The sequence below is a fragment of the Paramacrobiotus metropolitanus genome, unplaced genomic scaffold (assembly GCF_019649055.1).
Source record: "Paramacrobiotus metropolitanus isolate TYO unplaced genomic scaffold, Prichtersi_v1.0 Parri_scaffold0000081, whole genome shotgun sequence".
Taxonomy (NCBI): domain Eukaryota; kingdom Metazoa; phylum Tardigrada; class Eutardigrada; order Parachela; family Macrobiotidae; genus Paramacrobiotus; species Paramacrobiotus metropolitanus.
This window is the reverse complement of record NW_026570301.1, coordinates 159,742-180,854: the sequence shown is the minus strand read 5'-3', so window position 1 is coordinate 180,854 and position 21,113 is coordinate 159,742. Positions and strand designations below refer to the sequence as shown.

Here is a 21,113-nt window from a genome sequence, read left to right as displayed (position 1 = left end):
AGCTGTTTAAATGTTAAAATTTATTTAACCTTTAGTATTATCAAAATTTACCCGTCTTCAAACCGCATGCTTCCAGCGACTTAACATTTACTAAGCATTCACACAACGTTGTAAAAAGTTTTGATTAAAGATCTGTCCTCGCTTGCGCAGCTCTCTCGCTATGGTACGCGCATAACCGCAGCGAAAGGCAGCATCCTCCCCTGGCCACGAACCAGGTGGTGGTTTCAACTCCCATGGTTGGGAGTCACCTGTGCACGATCAGGTGTGGCCACCTCCCTGGCCGCGAATCAGGGAGGACACCTGGGAACGCATCAGGAGTCTGCGATGGCATACATGCGCATGCGCATACACACACATTCCATCCCGGTGGCCGTGCATGTTCTGGCAAAACCACGAGACGCCGCGGCCGAGATGAGGCTGGCCATTAGCACCACACCATTTTTCGGTGTTTCTCGAACATAGGCGTCAGCAGGTGCGCGGCAGGTCGTCACCAGACATCTTAATCGTAGGACATTTCATCATTGACAGTTTTCATATTTTCAGTCAGGCAGGTACCGGCAGGACCTTAGGCTTTGCGGAGATTTTGTTGAAGGACAATCGGTTTTGCGACGAAAGGTCATATGTGACAAGAGTTCGGCGCCATTAAACCACTCCTTAATTTCCCAGCTACCAAAATGTCTTTAGCGAAACGAAATGTCATGTAGCGAAACGGTTTTCCTTTTATTTGTCCTTAAACGAACTGTTGCTTACTACTTAAGTGCAACAAAATGAACGCGACCAAATGTCCCGCAACCACTTGGACTGTCCCAGGTGAAAGTCAGTAAAAAATTACAAATAATAATATCAGGGCAAACAAACTCGGAAAACGTTTACTGAAACGCGAAAAATTTTTGAAGGTCCGCAAAGGTGAGTTTGGCCGCGGCCGCTGCCTAGTTGACAGTCAGTTTTTACCGATCGAAAAGAAAAACAGCAGGTAAAAGGTTACCGAAGTACCACTGGCTCTTCTGGACGATCAGCGCGTTTCTGCAAACATCCGTCGAAGATAATTTTCCAATCAGGTAGCACGTAAAGTTTCGTGGTAGGTGAACTTACTTCCACATGTAATAGTTCGATAAAATGCTCTTCGGAACCGCGCGCTCATAATGGTATATAGGACTGGATTTACCGCCGAGTTCAGATAGACGAGTGTCTTGGCGAAAAAGGAGTACCATTCGTTGAGCCATGGCGTGGCCGCAAAAGTGTTGTACATTAGCAAACCACGGAATGGCAGCCAGGTAATGGCAAATATCAGTACAGTCGCAAAAAGCATTCGCACAACCTAAAAAACCCCATGCGGAGTCACAATGTCGTGGGATATTTGACAAAAATCACCAGGAGGAACTGGCATGCTATCGTTGCTATACTTTGAAGTTTGAACACAATTCATTGCCACGCTTACCTGTATACGTGCCCTAATTTTTCTGTGCTGAAATTTTGATTCAATTCCATTGGACGTAGAGCTGTGACCGCTGCCGCTAGTGATACTGCTGACAGTGTTAGGCAAAGCGGACGTGAGCTGCTCTTGCTCATCCTTTTCCCGTATTGTTGACTTCCTGCCAAATTTCAAGCCTTCCGCTGCGCTAATGGATCCCTCAATCTCCGCCTCACGCTTTCGCAGAGTTTCGACGATCCGTACAAACATTACCGCGGCTGCCAACAACGGAGTGAAATAAAACAGTAACAAATCCGCTCCAAAGATCGTCATGTAGTACGCTTGCGTTAAGCGAAAATCGCAGATCTCCCGATCTGTGCCTTCGATGGCTTTCACGACTGTCAAACCCAGCCACGGTGAGCAGTAAACGGCGGCGAAGAGCCATAAGTAGATGATGATCTTGCGCGTCCGCTCTACGGTACAGACTTTCCGGGCCAACAAGGGGCGACAAATGGCGAGGAAGCGCTCGAAGGTCATCATGGACATGCTATAAAAACAGTATTTGTACTCCAGTTTCCACTAGCAGTATTGAGAAGTGAGATCAGGTTTAAATCAACGCTGAAAATCGACGTTAAAGCTGTGCATTGCCATTTGTATGTAAAACGTTAAATGGTTGTGGTTGTCTGTGCTTGGTAAATCCCATAGCCAATAGCGAACACCATCAGCGGTGCAGATGATTCCCACCTGAAATTTGTTTCAGCTACAGAGCTAGCTGCATCGGCTGGTGTTTTTCGAGGTACGTAACACATTTTGTAAAATTATTGTTTTTATTAAAAATGCAAAAATGTTTACGGATCACTCCTGCATGCAACATTTCAATATATATTTGCAAACGACAGGCAAGTGCGACCTTGAGATCAGCTCCTGGGGCCTGCTCTCATTGCTCCAAGAATGACAAAATTTTGTGAACCCTTGAAAGCCTGAGTGAAGGATTGTAGGGATTTGATTATCCATGCTACCATTCGAACGCTTTTGCGAACAATCTGCAACCACTCATTTGGCATACATGCACAAAAGCAGAAATGCTTTAACGCATAAATAAATGAACGCGCGCCTCATAAACGTACGAGTACGTAACATATTATTAGTTCGCATAAATGAATCACAGTACTTCATAAATGCATTCAAGTAACGTTAGTTGCTGTAAATACTCGTACAACTGTACCATGCGCTGAACATCCGGCAAGATTTGAACCGCTTTCGCTATAAATTATGCCAGTCGTGTGGCAAAGTAAGGATATTTGGATGTTCGTGCGCAGCCGAGTCGTGCATAATATGTTCACAGCATCTCCCCATAAAGTAAGGGTCATCTCATACGATGTCATGGCAAAAAGCAAGAAATTGGAAAAAAGTAGAGATTTAATAAGAAATATTGCGCAGGCTCTTAATTGTTATGTGCTTCACAAATCCATCTCTGCACTTTTCATTCTTATCGCACTATATATTTATGAACGGATTAGTACTCAGTAGTGCATTCGTGCCTGGCATCCAAAAGTTCCTTAACATTGTGGAAACCTAACCCGAAACATTTATATGACTTCCACATGTCATATATTTCGTCTGGCAAAAAAAAGGATGGCATTACTAAGTCCTTTAGTACATAGTACTTTGTACATGAATTAATAAATTCTGGATGCAGCTGCCTGTGGCCCAGTAGGCCCATAATGTACCTTCTGTGTCCTAATGTTTTGGATCACCGGAGTTTGTGAGTGCATTGGATACCTGTTAAAGGCACGGTACGAGTATATACAATTACCTGGCGACCCCGGAATTGATCCCGAAGAAATTGAGGAAGACGAAAACGGAGCAGCCCACCGGGCCGAGAAACCACTGATTTTCGAAATGGTACCCAACAATAGCTTCCGGAATGGCCGTTAAACACACTAGTAGATCGGAATAAGCCATGGACACCTACGGAGACCATGCAGCGTTATCGATAGAGGAACACCGTAACATCCAAACCAAAAATGCCCTGATATGATGCTCTTTTGAGTGCTCTACATTTCCATAGCAGCCGGACCGAAACTGGGAAATTCTACTTTAGCAAGGTTTAGTACGCGGGCGCAATTTTAATAACTGAGCTACAGAAAAGATCCGAGTGTTTACGGTAATTACACCCCAAGAAGCCACTACGTGTGAAGCATTTTTAGGCATTGTTATCAGCTGGCTGTGATTATCGGCGTGTTTCGCATTGATATTCATTCATTCATATTCTATCAAGAGCAGACAACCCGGTAAACGGGACTTCAACGTCTGGTCGATATAGGTTAGCACACTATTATTGAGGTGGTTATCCAAGGGCTGGGCTTCGTTGGGCTTCATGATAAAATCATTAGAATGCTACAATATTTCTCGTTATGTAAGTGCACCACATTTGCTAAGGTAAGATACTGTGTACTGTTGCATTTATTTACTGATTAAAATGTGCGCTGACACCTCGTTATTACTGCTGCATCTATAGACTTGAAGTGTGATCACCATTAAAGTACATGCATCCTGTTTACGATGTGGACAGCTTTGTGCTTCAAACGATTTTACCTCCGAAATCCACTACATGAAGGACCGTAGACAGCCGACATGACGAAACAAAGAAAGTGTGAAGAAAATTTTGCCCCAAGTTTCAAAGTGGAGGTCTTTTTCTTGACTTATCGGCACTTTGTTCCTCCGGCCGCCGCTCAGCTGCCATTTTATCGCCCAAGTGACAGTTGATTTTACACTGAGCTTGCCGTATATTGATTTCAATCATTACTTACTGAGCCAGAATGTAGCATCAAATTCAATCAGCTGTGTTCTGGCTGCTCCCTGATTCCGTTGCGCAACCAGCTACAGCCACCACCATAAAAGCGGCACTGGTGTCAAATCAATGACTGTCACGTGTGCGATAAACGGCAGCAACGCGACGGTCAGAGGAACAAAATGCCGGTAAGACTGACAAAAGAAAGCGCTCACAGAGCGGGAAATTAGCTGCGCCCCCGTCCATGTACACGCCGAGCCAATAAAATTAATGCAGAAGGTCGAAAGCATTCTACTCTAAACGTTCTCTGTACGTCTACTTTATCGCATCAGAAGTGCGACATTGCGGAATTACAGAGTTATGAGCAGAACCTGACGCGATGCCGAAGAACGATGTCCGGCCATAGTGGCACGTTGCAAACGAGTGCGGACAGTAATACAAGGAAACGTTTAAGCATAATGATTTTCCCACGTCTCATACAGTACACTGTGAGATTAATCAGATTGCACAGACAGAATATTATATGTATGTCAATCAGCAGTTGTTCATGTGACCGCTTGCCACTGAGGCCGTCCATTCGATCAAGTGATTGATACGTTGATTATACAGCGGAATGGATTATAATGGTGAGAATGTCGAAGTAATAATTACAGATATCCTACTGCAGCTTCGATCTCGTTGCAAATCGTAGTGGAGGATAATACTGCTTTAAGACTACTATAAACTAAAGCAATAGAGCAGGACTTCCACTTGGCCAAAAAAAGCCATTGACCAATGCTTAATGCTTGCAGAGTGGCTTTTAAAAACACTATTAATTTTCTAACTATTCTAGTGCCCATTAACTGCAAAAATAATGAAATGAGAATGTGTATAAAACGGGGTCAGCAAGTTGAATTTGACCATACACCCGCATCAGATACTGCGAAAAGTACAAATTACCTTAATTAGGCTGCCGCTGCGGAGCCATTTGCAGTTCACTGGTACCAAAATTTTCATCAGCTGTAATTATGGCGCTTACCAAATAGGTATACATAGGATGTCTGAGAAATTTGGACTTGTGTGCCACCATGATAAGCAGGGCATTACCAGACACTCCCAGTATGAAAATGGCAACGTGCGTCGTGGTGGCAGTAATGCGAAACGACAAGGACAACCCGTTCACTGGCTCCATAAAAGGAAACACATCAGCAGAGATGTTAGAAAACATGTCCATATTGTCTGCCATTAACTGAAATAACTGAGAACAATCGGCGTCTGAAATGTTCGCCAGCTGGTGGTAAATTCGTAAGAGGATGTCGATCTCATCTTCACTTAATACTGAAGACAACGTGTTGTTAGCCATGGAAGCCGGGTATACCGGTAGGAAACCGAGGATAATTACAGATAATAAACAACAACGGCCGGTAAAGTGCCATAGTACCTTTGTAATCCTCATTGTGGCAAAGAGTGGCCACCGTAGCAAAGCACTTTTGAAGGGTTTGCAGACTGCTCTGTTATAATCGCGCGGAATATCGGAAATATGGAAAACCAAGGATATGTAAGGAAGTCATTTCGTCGAACAGTCGGCATATATGCACGGAAGGTAATTGCCGCATTGTCTGTGATGCGCAATTTGAACAGACGAGCCCCAAGGCGGCAGAGAAATCAAGCCGATCCTTAATGTAAGACAAAGGAAAGGCAGTTTACTAAAGCGAAGTATAAGGCAGTGCATCCAGTGTACTTATTGATTTTCCGGTAATTACGTGCTCATCAGGAACGTGCTTCCCGGTCGGCTGCAAAATTATAATGCGTAACTGCAAGTATATCGAATTTGTGCTCTCTTTCTAAACTACTGGGTTGAATCCCGGGTTCATGACCGAAACTATCGTCTGGTCGTTCCCACTTTACACGATCTTTTATGCAGAGAAGACAGCGCAAGGGAATTTGAAAAGTCCATAATATGAGCGCCGTCTTTCCCGGCACTATTGCAAGCGTCTGCAGTTTTCCTCCCTCGTGTCAACACACCTGCCTTCCTGCTTTAGTTGAATTTCCGCTTCGGAAAAGCTAATTACTGTAGTTTCCTTTCTGAGATTGTAGAGACCGGAAATTTTACTCCCACCTTTGGTTATTCGTTCTATTTAGTTAACCGTGGTAGTTACATCCAGTGTTATGCTCAAAAACGAACAACATGAGTCAACATATGTATTAATCGATTATCATACCGAAGACGATTTTTAATACAACATTATTCTGCGACAGTGTATATAATACAACCATTAAAATATCGAAGCCTATCGAGAGGCGAGAGCACTCTTCAATACCGGGTCCACTGGCCTCCTGAATTAAATTGTACTGGCCGGTACACATTGTACGATACCACAGTGAAACCTTCTCTACGTGCTCCTGGAAATTCTACACCTGTAAACAGCAGTACTTACGCTAACATTTTAACCGGCGCGTCACCTGAACTATATCGTGGGGGATCCTGTGCAGTAAATATGCATTTGCTTTACTGTGTAACAGCTTTGCATATATTTTTGTTCTTCGCCGCAAGAACAGTACTTCGACATTCTCATCATTTCAGTCAATTCCGCTGCATGAGTCAACATATTAATCGCCAGACCCGTAGTCTCTGTGGCGAGCGGCTACACGAGCAAAAACGACTGATTTGCAATATACAGATATATGTACACACTGACCAAGTATTTCCAATCATTTTCGCACTGCACTATATTTGCATATACAAAAATATATATTAGCGGAATCATCGAAGTACCAGCCCTGGCCTTCAAATCGTGGACCGCCCAGCGGAGTGGCTTCAGTTACGGCAATAGACTGTTTTACTGCGCCCGCTTAACTGGACGAAACATCTTAACATTTAGTGGCTGCGTCCTGCAGCTGCTTGTTTGCCCAGCTGCATTTCTCCCAGCAAGAACTCCCAGCTCTCGATCGTTACCATCGCAATACGAGAGGATATGTTTGTGTCTTTTTGAACAAAACCCTTCTGCCTCAGGTAGAGTAGGAGCTTTCGTCTAAAGCATGCATGAAAACGCAGCAGTTTCTGGTGAATGAAATTCATAATGCGTATTTTAATGTAAATACCAACTCGGGAAACAACGTCGCTACGCTCCGATCAGCTTTAGTTTTAGATTATTTGCCCGTAAATATGAAGAATTGGAGAGTGCGCCTCTAGTGAACAATGCAGTACTGTATGGTGCGTGGTATTTACTACATGGTACGAATCTGTGTTAATTACGCAGCTTTGGGACTTCGGAGAACAGTACATACTTAAATTTAGCGTGCTTCCGCATGCAACTAGTCACATAAGCGAATGAAAACACAAAATTATGATAGTTTTTCGGATTTTGTTTTTTTTATACGTACTGCGTGCGTTTTTTTTAAATGTACGTACATTTCAAAAGTCCATACGCAGATAACGTCCCAAGATGAATAAGGTTTTAACATCAAGCAAAAGCAACGCCAGGAAAATGAGCTCAAAGCCACCTCCGAAAGGCCAAAGAAGTGTGGCAACAATATGTATTTGACGCAGAGGCCCAGATTACAGCGCGCTTGCCACACGTTATCAAAATTCAGTTGACAGTCGCACTGGTTTGTGCTTTTTTTACAGCACATCTAGTTTTTTCGTGTCGCCCAGGCCAAATATGTACCAGACCAAATGCGTACCGACACAAAAATATATGTGCACAAGGCCATTTTTTGTGCAAAACTGCCTGTTAAAGGCACATTGTAACTATTATCAAAACATTTTTCTATAATTTGACGTTTTTTAATAAAAATCCAAACGAAAACGGTTGGTGTTTTTTGGTTCTGGCAAGATGAAACAGAAAAACTAGGAGGTTAGCAGAAACTATGCAGTAAAGCCAAAGCACACTGTCACACGGTTGTGCTGTATATTTGCGCGCACACTGAAACTGGCTAGAAATTAAAGCTTTAGTTTATGTTATTTTCTCACACAAAGTGTTTAGCAAATAAAAGACTACCCTAGGACTTCAGAGCAGGTACTGTAGTGCGAAACAAACTGCCATTGGTGTGCTTATTGAACTTCTGACATACCGGTAGAATACCTCGGTAAGGACATAGATCTGGGCCGTCTCGCCACATTGACGATTGCCAGTAGTTACACATACAAAAAACAAGGGGGACCGGAAACGGAAATTTGCTTCATTATGGTCAGGCCTTTTCAACCGAGTAGTTACTATCCACTGCAACCACATGCTAGTTTGGTAAGCATGCACCATATAAAACACTGCTGGTAAAATAACAACATTTCATGTAGACAGTAGCACAAATTGTACACAGTAGTTTTCTAACGAGTTCGACTATTTTATAGCATCTCACGGCATGTTCCGCAAATCATAAACAAACAACATAACACACAAAATCGCTCTCTGAGCAAATGTGTGCCCACTAACCAACAAGCGAAAAACGCTGTAGTCCGTGCAAATGTTTCCAAAAGTTTGCTTCTATTAATTTTTTTGAATCCCAATTCAAAACTTGAATGAAAATTTTCTTTGTAAATTATATGGACGGTATACCGTAGCAGACGATCTTTAAAACCTAATCCGAAAAATATTTGAGGCTTGAAGTATTTATTGAACCGATTGCGTCTAACTGACAAAAGCGCGCAAGAGGAACAAAAGCAAGTGAGAAAAGGTACTCGGCACTGAGTGTGTTAGTACGACCACAAATGCAAACGTAAGCGAAACACCGCTCTGTTTGTAATTGATCTAGTCGATTCACTACATTAATCGACCGATTACATCAACCAGGGCTTCAGATGCGCCGCCGCTGGGTTAACGTGACCCTTTGCTGAAAATAACTCTGAAAGCACGTTTTGTAGATACCGTTGAACGGCTTTAAATATCGATTTAAAAAAATTAGGACTAAAAAATATATAAATAAATTTCGATTTTCAGCTACCAAAAGCTTTTTTATGTTTATCCGGCCAGAAATCCACGTTTATGTATAAATATATTAAATTCATCCAGAAAACAAAACAGTTTTCTAAATGCAATGACGTATGATAAAAATCTGACTTTGTTTAACTAGCGTATCTACAGGCTAGCGCCTAGCAGGAACCCCGCGCTGCACATTACTTATTAGGTAAAACAGTTGCAGGTTTTGCGCATCAGCATGTAGAAACGTCTGCTTACCCTTTGACAAGGGCCTGAATGCAATAACTACCGTGCAATTAGTCCATGCCAATTATCGGATGCATCATGAAAGAAGGCACATGTCAGTGTGGGTTGATTACACTAGCCCCTGTTATAATGTAACAATATTTTCCTATGTTAAGGGAAATTATTGCAAGATTTCAAAGAAGAGCTCCCCTGCGACACAGCTGGTTAGCAGCTTTGTCCCAGACTCCCAGTCGTGCGGTCATACACTGAGGTTGCAGATTGTCCATTGCACTTCCGAATTTGAAAAGAGTAGTACGCATTCGCTTGACTGCACTAATTCCAAACGGTCAAAATTTATCGATCCATGAAACGACCGGTTGCGTCGATAGCTTACGAGGCACTGCTATCTGTAAACTGTAAGTGGAACGTTGAGATTTTCGATAAAAACCCAGTGAGTATCTTCCATTATACTGAATTAAGACTACCGTGATTTTGTTAGCACTGGAGAACACCGCTGGTACCATTGAACCATTGAGGAAATGATACTATTAAGAATCCCTTCGTTTCATTTGTCGACGAGATTTGCCTCAGCTGGAGCGCGCTACGCCCTCTACTTAAATGAACACTACAGGCTGTGCGATGATAAAAGATCGATAAAGTACAGAATGTTATGTACTCGTACCTGCTTGACTGTCATTAGCTACCGTTACTACAGTGAGAAATTCATTTACAGTTGGAACGTAGTAGCCGTGGCATGCGTATTCCCCGGAGGCACCGAGTCAGTAATCGGGCTATCGCAACCGGTCACGCTTAGCTAACGGTAAGCGTTCTTCACATAAAATGACTAATAGAACACAAACTTCAGTGTATAATATTACTGCAGAGAAATCCTCCAGGAAAAATCGGTAGCATTTATGCACGTGTAGAGTGACATCACCACTTGAATATTCCATCAGCTGTCGCTCACAATGTACGGTGATCCAGTCCATGGCGGCTTGTCTGCAGCAGACATATGGCGATCTGCTGTACCAAACGATCATCGAATGTGCCGGCATTCCGGTGACTGCCTTCAACACGCATGAAGTCTACCCGGATACAAAAGTGAAGGCTCTGATACAGACCGCCGCCAAAATTTTGGAGGAGAATAAAACACCGAAGTATTATTTGGAAATTTTCGGGAGGATGTTCGTCTTGGTAAATATAACAGCATTACGCATCACATGGGTATAATTACGGCGGTTTTGTGTAAACTCTTACTCCCTCCGAGAAATGTACTGTAGGACCAGTGTAGGTCGCTAGATGGAACTGCAGCACCTTCTTTCTGCGGCCGCCTGACCCATGCCAGGCATCGCACACGTTTCGTAAACTTCGAGCAGCGTGTGCGTCAGTTTCCGTATACCCGACTTTGTGATTTCATTTAACGGCTACTGTTATGCATCGCGTGTTAAAAGAGTCTCACTGCGATTCGAGCTGTCAGAAACCGAACTGTTTGTAACTGGTGCGGTTCGGTTCCACATTTCTTAACATGGCTTTCGCCTTTCTGTTAACGGAACCGCTTTGGTCGGTCGCTTTGGTTGTTTTGTCAAACCGGGGAAAATACCGGTTATTCGCGGTTCAGGGCAGCTTTTTATACATAACCGCGGCAAAGTTGTGTGTATGGCGTATGTACAGACCAAACGCAATTTAATAGTGTAACAAGTATGCTCACTGACGTGTAAGCATTTTGAACTGGCTACAACATGGCCAAGGTGACTTTTCGCAACATCTGAGATATGAATTTAACTGCCACTGCCATTTTATGATTATGTTTCTAAAGTAGCATAAGCAAAACAATAGATTAAATATTTTAAGAGCGCAGATAGGTTTTCCGTTAAGTTGTCTTGATATTACAGATAGCAGCTTGGTTGAAATTTTGGTTTTCGAAGGTGATGTGAATTTCCGTATGTAGTATCGTTTTTCATTCCGCGCTTTCACAATAATACATATACTGTAGTCGCAGTTATAGTCGGTTCGATTCGAATAAATCTGACCTGCCTCAGTTTACGAATCTATTTTAACCACTTTCGTGTCACACACTTGAGAAAATTAATAGTAACTTTGTGGTGAAGTTGACCGTTGCTGTAACGAATCGATATAACCGTTGGTCCGGGACACCTCTTGCTGCCTTGCATTCTAAACGATTACATTACAAAGCCGTTGGAAATACTTTGTAGTTGCATTGGTTTGGCGAGAATTGCACAAACTGTTGAACAGCAAAAAGCCGGATAAGGATGTACCCTTCTGTCTGGATGAAATGAATGATCATTTTGCTACAATGGGTGAAGATGGAGGATAGCACCCGCCACCTGATGTATTTGAAGAGAACACCTCGGCATTATTGGAATTTAAGGACGTAGCCGCTGACGTTGTCAATGAAATATTTGTTAAGATGTTGGGAAAAAGGAATAGGCAGGATCTCATAGAGTGCTGCAAGAACTTCCCTGCTGCACTTCATACTTCATAGAGTGCTACAACAAATTTTCCCATTTCTGGTCATGCCGACTGCCAATTTACCAGTGCTTTTAGAAAAACACGTTTCCGACCATATTTAAAATCACTGAGGTAGCTGCTTTACCAAAATGCAGCAACCCTACAGTCCCTAATGATTTGCGGCCGATCTCTCTGCTGTCCAACTTTTCGAAAGTTTTTGAGAGAGCCGCTCAGACGCAACTGGTTGATTTTCTCAAAGAATATAAAATTTTTTCTTCGTATCAGTCGGGTATAAGCAGCGGCCGTTCGTGCGAAACGTCACCATTAATGGTAAGGAAGCATGGAAAAAATCCATTGGCAAAAATAGCAGTCCCGATTTTGTTTCTTGACTTCAAGCCGGCCTCTCCATCTGTCTGCCACGACACACTGTTGAAAAAGCTACGAAGTATCGGAGCCAAATCATTGGCCCTGTCATGGTTTCACTCGTATTCGATTGGCAAAATGTAGCGCAGTACGGGCCGGCACTTGTTTTCTGTTTAGATTAACGATTTTCTCCAAACCGAGTTTAAAGGCGTGCAACAAATGTTTTGTCGATTACAACATCTGCTACGTCATAGCGGAAACCGAAGTGATGGCCGCTGGCAAACTTCAAAGTGCACTGCCGGCTATTACAGAATGGTTCAACATGAACCATCTCGTAATTAATGGAAAAAATTCGAGGTTAATGTTCGTTTTTCTGCCCGGAGCGAAGAAACCGAAGTATCAACAATTTTTTTGAACGGTCATCAGCTTAAAGCGGAAACAGCTGTCATGCACCTGGGCGTACTAATTGACCAACACCGAATAATTGAGTTGAACCGTCCATCTATTAACCAAAACTGTCTGTATAGCGCCTAGTAAATTGGCACATACTGTACCTCTGGGGATGTTACCTGCACCTTTTGTGGGAAGAAACAATCTGGGAACTAGACACACTACTTCAATTTTTTTGAATTTTTCCTTAAAAATTCACTGCAGCACCGCGCCAAAAATTCGAAAAAACCGTTCGATCCAGTAGCCGACATAATCCCTGATTATGTGTTCACTTGACATGATTAAGTAATCTTGTAGCAGGAAAATAACAGGAATATTATGATGACATTGTGTGTTCTGCAAATAAGACGTCATTTTGAATGAGGATACACAGCAATGGCGGCGTGTTACATCATAGAATGTCCAAGTTAGGACATTAGTGGTTCCATAGGTTTGAACCTATAGACCAGGACAGAAGTGGTTCACCAGGTTCTGAACCAAATAGAATTTAATCATCACTGCGAAATGAGAACTCGAACTAATAGAACCACATAGGACCACCATTGAACCACCGGTGAACCAAGTACACAGTCACTTGCAGACACACTGTTACACTACCACTCTACCCCGTGAACCAGGTGAACCTATAGAACCACATAGAACCACCATTGTGCCTCTGCTCCCCGGTAAAATCCAAGCACATGCAGTCACTTGCAGACACACTGTCACACTACCACTCTACCCCGTGAACCAGGTGAACCTATAGAGCCACATAGAACCACCATTGTACCATCGGTGAACCAAGTACACAGTCACTTGCAGATACACTGTCACACCACCCCTCTACCCGTGAACCAGGTGAACCTATAGAACCACATAGAACCACCATTGAACCACCGGTGAACCAAGTACACAGTCACTTGCAGACACACTGTCACACTACCACTCTACCTCGTGAACCAGGTGAACCTATAGAATCACATAGAACCACCATTGTACCACCGGTGAACCAAGTACACAGTCACTTGCAGACACACTGTCACACTACCACTCTACCCCGTGAACCAGGTGAACCCATAGAACCACATAGAACCACCATTGTACCACCGGTGAACCAAGTACACAGTCACTTGCAGACACACTGTCACACTACTACCTCTACCTCGTGAACCAGGTGAACCTATAGAATCACATAAAACCACCATGAACAGTTTCAGAACCAAGTGAGAAACAGTCACTTGCAGACACACTGTCACACTACCACTCTACCCCGTGAACCATGTAAACCTATAGAACCACATAGAACCACCATTGTATAATAGTGAAAACTTGCAGACACACTGTCACACTACCACTCTACCCCGTGAACCAGGTGAACCTATAGAACCACATAGAACCACCATTGTACCACCGATGAAGCAAGTACACAGTCACTTGCAGACACACTGTCACACTACCACTCTACCCCGTGAACCAGGTGAACCTATAGAACCACATAGAACCACCATTGAACCACCGGTGAGCCCAGTACACAGTCACTTGCAGACACACTGTCACACTACCACTCTACACCGTGAAGTTAATTATTTAGACAGAAAACAGAACTTTGCTTCTCCCGAAAGCCGTTTGTTAACAATTAGCAGGAAAATTACAGCAGTGCTCTGTACACCGAATAACACTTTCGTTTTTCACAAACTGGAAACTGCGATTCTATTTGTAAAACTGACAGGTGAGTGGAACGTCAGCTGTATTATACATACAAATTACAAGCCAGAACGTACAATTCGAACAAATTAATATGACAATTATTTATTCCAAATATTCAGCATTAATTCGAAATTAATAATTCCAGTTCCAGTTATGGCAGCATTTACTCCAAATTCCTCGTAATACGCTCGTATTGAAGAATTACGGGCATCGACAGCCAAGTTGGGACAGTTACAGAACGTCCCCAGCCTTCACCATTGTAGTCGAACAAGAATTTGTTCGATTTTCGTGTCAGCTTCGTCTAAAGCACCTTTCGTAATTTTAGTTCTATGCAATAAGTTAAAAGCCAAGAAATGAAAGCTAAAATCTCCAGTTTTTTCACGAAATTAGTGTCGCTCATTGAGAAATAATTGTTATGTGTGCAGTCACGTATATAGAGTTGCGTCTTAAGTCGTCTGTTTTCTCAGCTTTCTGCAGAACTTGTGTTTGAGCGAATCAGGATATCATGAGACATGAGCTTATACACTAAAGTTCGATAAGCAGTATTCTCCCTTGCGTATAATGTAGGAGAAACGTTAATTTATCATAACATGTTCTTTCGATTATATTTTAAGGATAATTTAAAGCTGAGACGGGCAAAGTAGTAGCACGGTTTGCTAATGGTACCTTTTTCGCTACCGTTTTATCACTTACATGCATGTTGCCCAAAGCGGCAATGCGCTAAGCAACTCCATTTTCGATCAAGGAGGAAAATTTGGTTTCGGGCACACCTCAACCGTTTGATCGCGCAAGGATCTGCTTACCCGTAGCAGACACCTTCTGGGTAACTTACAGTTCCAAAGAAATACACAAAAAGATATTGTTTGGTGAGTTCGTGGAAGGTGCATTTACAAGCTTCCTAAAAATGACCACTACCCCAACCGGTTAAAAGCCCCTTAGCTCCTCACCAGCATGCCAAAAGATTTTAATTCTAATTCTGCTGAATTTGCGATGGAAAGTTACACCGAAAAATTGCAAAAACTAAAAGAAACCCGTGTATGGAAATATTTATGATTTATTTTACAAACTTTGCTTGGCTGGACAGTCAAGGACTGTAAATAAACTTGAGAATTTGCTCATGGATAATCTAGGGTGGTTAGCCTTAAAATATAAAGACCGTTTTACCATCCTTAGCAGTTTAAATCCCGTCACTACGTTAGTAATATGTTGCAGCCCATTCCTTCTGTGCAATTTGCGCAGGTGACGGCGGCAAGTCTACTAGTATCGTTCTGTATTGTAAGCGTGATGCATGTTACATTGATCTGTGGGAGATTATTGCGTACGCAGTGTCAGAGAGCGACGTTATTTGAACAGGTGGCGCCACAGTTTACAACACAGCCAAATCTGATAAAGTCAAAACTATTGCCATACGAACATTTTTGCGTGAAGCTAACGTGCCATTTTGCTAGGAGAACTGCTAAGTTGTGCATTAATGCCAAGCTTGACCCCAGCTCGGTTTGCGAGAAAAGAAGTACAGTTCTACAAATACGTACATTTGCGTGATACACGGAAAGCTGCATTTCGATATCGGTTAATTCAAATTTAAAAAGGAACAGCCGTGAATTTTGAACAGAGGAAGCGAGTTTACTTTAGTCATCCTTAACGTACGATGATCTCGATAATCAACTTTTGCTTGGATGATGATATCCTTCTCGCGCGAAGCGTACGCACGATTTTTTTACCGAAAAATTCTGGATCAGAAAGGTCGAAAAATTCTTCCTAAAGATGGAAAATTCATGTGATAATAGATATCAATATTAAAATATAGAATGTAGAAACCAAATTCTGGTTTTTATATTTTCTAGACCCCTTTACACATTGTTTGGTGGATCTATCACTTTTTTTTTAATTTTGCACTTTTATTAGTTTAAAATGCACAAAACACATTTAAAACTAACAAAGTGTGTGATCTGTCAACTAATAGGTGTTGTTGATGTTTGTGGTGGTATGACCTTATGGCTGTATAGCAACAAAGGTGACGCTAAACCCAATCAACCTTAATCACGATAACCTTTATATAAACTCTTTCAAACTAACAGTGCAACGACATCAAGGCTAAGATGTTATTCCAGAGAACACTTTCCAGACAAGATATTCCAGAGCTGCTAGCCATGCAACATGATACTAATTCATTTAGAAGAAGTCTTCTTCCTCAAGCCCTCGACCGTGATTTCTCGTTAAAAATATGAAAGATGAGAGAACACGCCTCCAGCTCAAAAGTACTCATAGTCATAGACAAACCAGAAGTCAATATTTTACGGACTGTTTTGTGAGAGATCAAAGACTCAAAGTACATCTAGCACATTACTAATTGGCTGATACTTTTATGGCCACTTCCTCCCGTTGCAAACCACGTCACAGTATGACTGTCCATACAAACTGTACTTGAACCAGCCATACGTAAAAAATCATTCACATTGTTCGGGCTATGTTCTACAAAAAGCAACTTTTATAAGCGTGCCAAGACGATAATCAAAATAAAGGGAGATCAAAATAAAGCCAAAATAAAGGGAAATCTTGTAAACCTCCTAAACGTCAGCTAAATCACTGCGAAATACCGGGTACTTCCAGTTGCGTCACGCATCGGAAGTCTGTAAAAACTTGCACAAAACTTAAAGCAAATAGGTACGACGCGTTTCCGGCATACGTCACAGTCTGAAGGAAATTACTGTATTCTTAACCCAAAAGCGTTTTCGAAATGGGCGTATTCAACCGACCTTGGGCGTATGCTACAAACTGACACCGTAGGCGTAACCTGTGCAAGTGTCAACAAAATTAGGCGAGCACATCACCGATCCAAAGCTGCCCGTTTTAGAATCGACAGAAAACATTTTGCCGTAATCAGACGGCTTTGCTTTTGTGGGCATCCGTCAAAAATTCGGTACTGATTAATTTTACGACTGGTACACCCAATCATGGTGTATAAAATTTGAACTTAAAGTACGGCAACGCATAATTAGTGATGTGCCTTGAAGACAGCAGGTTTTCCAGCCAGAATGGAGCCAAAAGGTCTGTCAGCGAAAGACAAAAAAACGGCCAGATGTGATTACCCTCGTCCCGTGGGAGCGGGGAAAACCACTGGCTGTTGATGTATCCTGCGTGGACTCACTCGCCACGTCGTATATCGACCGCACTTCCGTGTGCGTTGGTGCAGCAGCGGAGCAGGCGGAGAGAAGAAAACTGTCGAAGCACGGCTCGCTACAACCAAGAAACAATCTAGTAGCTGCCGCCTTTGAAATTTACGGACCCTTGGGAGGCGGAACGAAAAAGCTCGTGGAGCAGGTAGGCAACGGCATAGCTTCCGCCACAGGCCAGAAGCGGGCGAAAGAGTATTTTAGACAGCGGCTATCTATCCAAGTGCAACGGGGAAATGCGTTATGTGTTATGGGTACGATTCCCGAGCAGGATAGCATTGAAGAAGTGTTTTTGTTATGAATTTTGTTTTAGTACTCAGTATGTACTTGTACATGATGCTTATTAAAAGTAATTAGCATTAGTGATGGAAAAACTAAAATTAGCCGACTTAGAATTATTCGGTTAACTGCGGTTAACCTGGGTAAACTAAACCAATTAATTTAGGAAATTTTAGTGGCCAAACACATTAGTCAGAAACGTTTAGCTGTCTAAAAGCTTTAACCGAGTCGATTTTAAGGCTTAAAATTTCGAAGTTAGCCGCGGTTAACCGATTTCGTTTTATACTGGTTCTTATCAATGAAACTACGGCGTAGTTATCAATGAAACTATTGGTTTTCCATCAATGAAAGTGACTGTGTACCTGGCCATGGTTCACTGGTGGTTCGGTAATGGTTCTATGTGGTTCTATAGGTTCACCTGGTTCACGGGGTAGAGTGGTAGTGTGACAGTGTGTCTGCATGTGACTGTGTACTTGGTTCATCGGTGGTTCAATGGTGGTTCTATGTGGTTCTATAGGTTCACCTGGTTCACGGGGTAGAGTGGTAGTGTGACAGTGTGTCTGCATGTGACTGTGTACTTGGTTCACCGGTGGTTCAATGGTGGTTCTATGTGGTTCTATAGGTTCACCTGGTTCACGGGGTAGAGTGGTAGTGTGACAGTGTGTCTGCAAGTGACTGTGTACTTGGTTCACCGGTGGTGCAATGGTGGTTCTATGTGGTTCTATAGGTTCACCTGGTTCACGGGGTAGAGTGGTAGTGTGACTGTGTGTCTGCATGTGACTGTGTACTTGGTTCACCGGTGGTGCAATGGTGATTGTATGTGGTTCTATAGGTTCACCTGGTTCACGGGGTAGAGTGGTAGTGTGACAGTGTGTCTGCACGTGACTGTGTACTTGGTTCACCGGTGGTTCTACAATGGTTCTATTGGTTCAGAACCAGTGAACCACTAATGTCATAACTTGGACATTCTCTCATTTTCTATTTTTGTTTACAAGGGCAAAGGCCTTGTCTGGTTCAAGAGCGAACGCGCAGCAATTTCAAACAGATTATCCCCACGGCCATTTCTACCAGGGTAAACAGACAATCAGCTTATGTCGGTTTTGTTATCTTATATTTAGTTACCGGCATCATCTTGATGCACCTTCAACCGGAAATTCGCCACTTCCTCTTATCCGTCGGTATCTGGGCGGGTCTCCTCTTTCTGGCCACCGGTGTCGCCGGACTCCGACTGCGCAAATCCCACTTCTCCCTTCTCCGCGATCCTACTCCAGACAGTAAGCACAACCAATGGCGCACCGCCCAACCCCACGTTTACGTCGTCCTCAACGTTCTCAGCGCACTAATCGCTGGCGCCCTCTTTGTCCTCAGCATGATCCATCTCCTGTGGCTTGGTCAGCGTCCATTTTTTTACACCCCGCAGCTCATCCTGCTCCACGCCGATATCTACTTGTACCAGCCCCTCACCGGGGTCCTCATTGCCGTGGGCGTAGTCCAGCTTGTTGTCAGCATTATCGCCGCCAACTTGACCGGGGGCATCCGCTATTCGAAGAACGGCATCCGCTCTAGCAGCTCTTCGCCGCGCCGCATCCACAGCTTCATCAATTAGTCCAGCTCGACTGTAGGCTCGCAACTCGGGGAGACGGAAAGCACGGTCCGTTCGTACTCACAGTCTGTGATGGTCCAGCCCCCGGTGCCGCTGCACTGCACTACCACCCACAGCCCGAATCGGCCACACTGTGCTACTAGCGGTGGAAGTGGGGTGATCTCGGTCCTTCCGCCGTCGTACGAGGACGCCTGGGAGGGGATTGATATGTCTCGTAGTGTGCGCCAGTCATGCAGCCGCAGCGCCTCCCGTGAGCGGGTACCGGTACGTGAGGAGGAGTATGGTCCTATCCCCTAGACCAGCAGTGTCACACGACCACGGTCCGGAGCGCCTTGATTTCGCGTGCCAGAGTCTGACCTTGTTTTAGTCCTGCATATTGTGCGCATTGGTTTACGTCTTTTTTTAGTTGAATGTGGTCTGTGAATCTGAATTTGGCGGGTTTAGTACATTTTTTCGTGCTGGTTTATAATTTATAGCTCATTTGTAAATTTTTTACTCAGTGGAAAAATGAAGGCTTATAAAGCGCCTTGCAAAGAGAGAGAATGTTTCGGCTCTGTGTCTGCAAATACAGTACATCCATTCAGATTTAAAATTAGTGTGCAGCGGTTGTTTAAGAAGTATAAGGCACATACAGCCCCACTGCTTACATTAAGTTTAAGGCAAAACTTAGGACGTGAACTGCTTGGCAGGCACTATACAAGGTTTTATCATGAATTCAGTGTCTGCCACTATATTCTGCAAACTGGTATTCTAAGGGTATGTTAATGGACTAAAACTGGATTGTGGTAGTAATCGGGGACTAGTAATCGCCATTCACGGTCCAGTATACAAGATAAAAGCCTTTGAATTAGTACTATTTCTTACTTTTCTGAGGACGATAGTTATTGTCGCTGGAAAAAATGTTTGTTGACAAATATAATGAGTCAACAAATATAATGAGTTGACAAAGAAGCCTTTGTTTTCGTCTGCAACGTTTTCACTGCTGTTTATTATGAGCGTGTGACCAACCTACCACTGCTATCTGTAGTACACACTGCCCTTTAGGTGAATGAGTGACCAAACTACCAGAGTACACAGTCCGCCAGGTTAGCAAGCGACTGGTCTACCATGGCTATCCAGTTGATACTTAAACAGTAACTGTTCCTTTCATTTGGGTACGTAAGTTTTCGCTTCCCAAATTTAGCTATGTCCACCTGCAAAGCCAGTAGGTGTGCATATGAGCACCAGAAAATCCAAAACCGATTCTTTTTTTGAAAATTGCACTGTTGAAAAAAAAGTAATTTAAGTTAAATTTTTCGCACTAGGGGAGTTCATAAGTTATGCTATGCCAAAATCTAAAATATTAATAAATATAGGTCGGCTGGGGACCCCAAGAAATGCGGAGGCAAAGCCGACATTATTTCTTGTAGAATATGTTACAAAGTGATTAGTTTATTGGATTTTGGATGTTTTTCTACTTTGCACCCAAGATGAAATAATTTCTATGTCTTTTTCTTTGCACGTTTGTTATTTGTTTGAAACTATCTAGGTATTTTCTTAACTTCACCGCTACATCTGACCAGAAACTACAATTTCCATCGTTGACTTTGTGAAATCTTCGAGCCGCACTGAGATTAATTATGGTTAATTTTTTATTGTAATCCGTAATGATAAAACAATATTTACATGACAAAATGAATATTAAAGCGAATGACTCACACACTCTGTAAAGACATCCATTAACATACAAATATTCAGATGATAATATAAAACCAACTTATAACGA

At 42.9% G+C, this 21,113-nt stretch overlaps 1 protein-coding gene across 1 annotated transcript; it reads right to left on the bottom strand.

Annotated features, from left to right (window-relative positions):
- Nucleotides 1–311: 311 nt before the first annotated feature.
- LOC129595688 (thyrotropin-releasing hormone receptor-like) lies at nucleotides 312–5,418 on the bottom strand. Its single transcript, XM_055492768.1, has 6 exons — nucleotides 5,224–5,418; nucleotides 3,228–3,382; nucleotides 1,439–1,958; nucleotides 1,166–1,318; nucleotides 986–1,023; nucleotides 312–498 (listed from the first exon to the last, which is right to left on the bottom strand). The coding sequence occupies exons 1-6, from the start codon at nucleotides 5,416–5,418 to the stop codon at nucleotides 312–314; spliced, it is 1,248 nt and encodes a 415-aa protein (XP_055348743.1).
- Nucleotides 5,419–21,113: the final 15,695 nt, after the last annotated feature.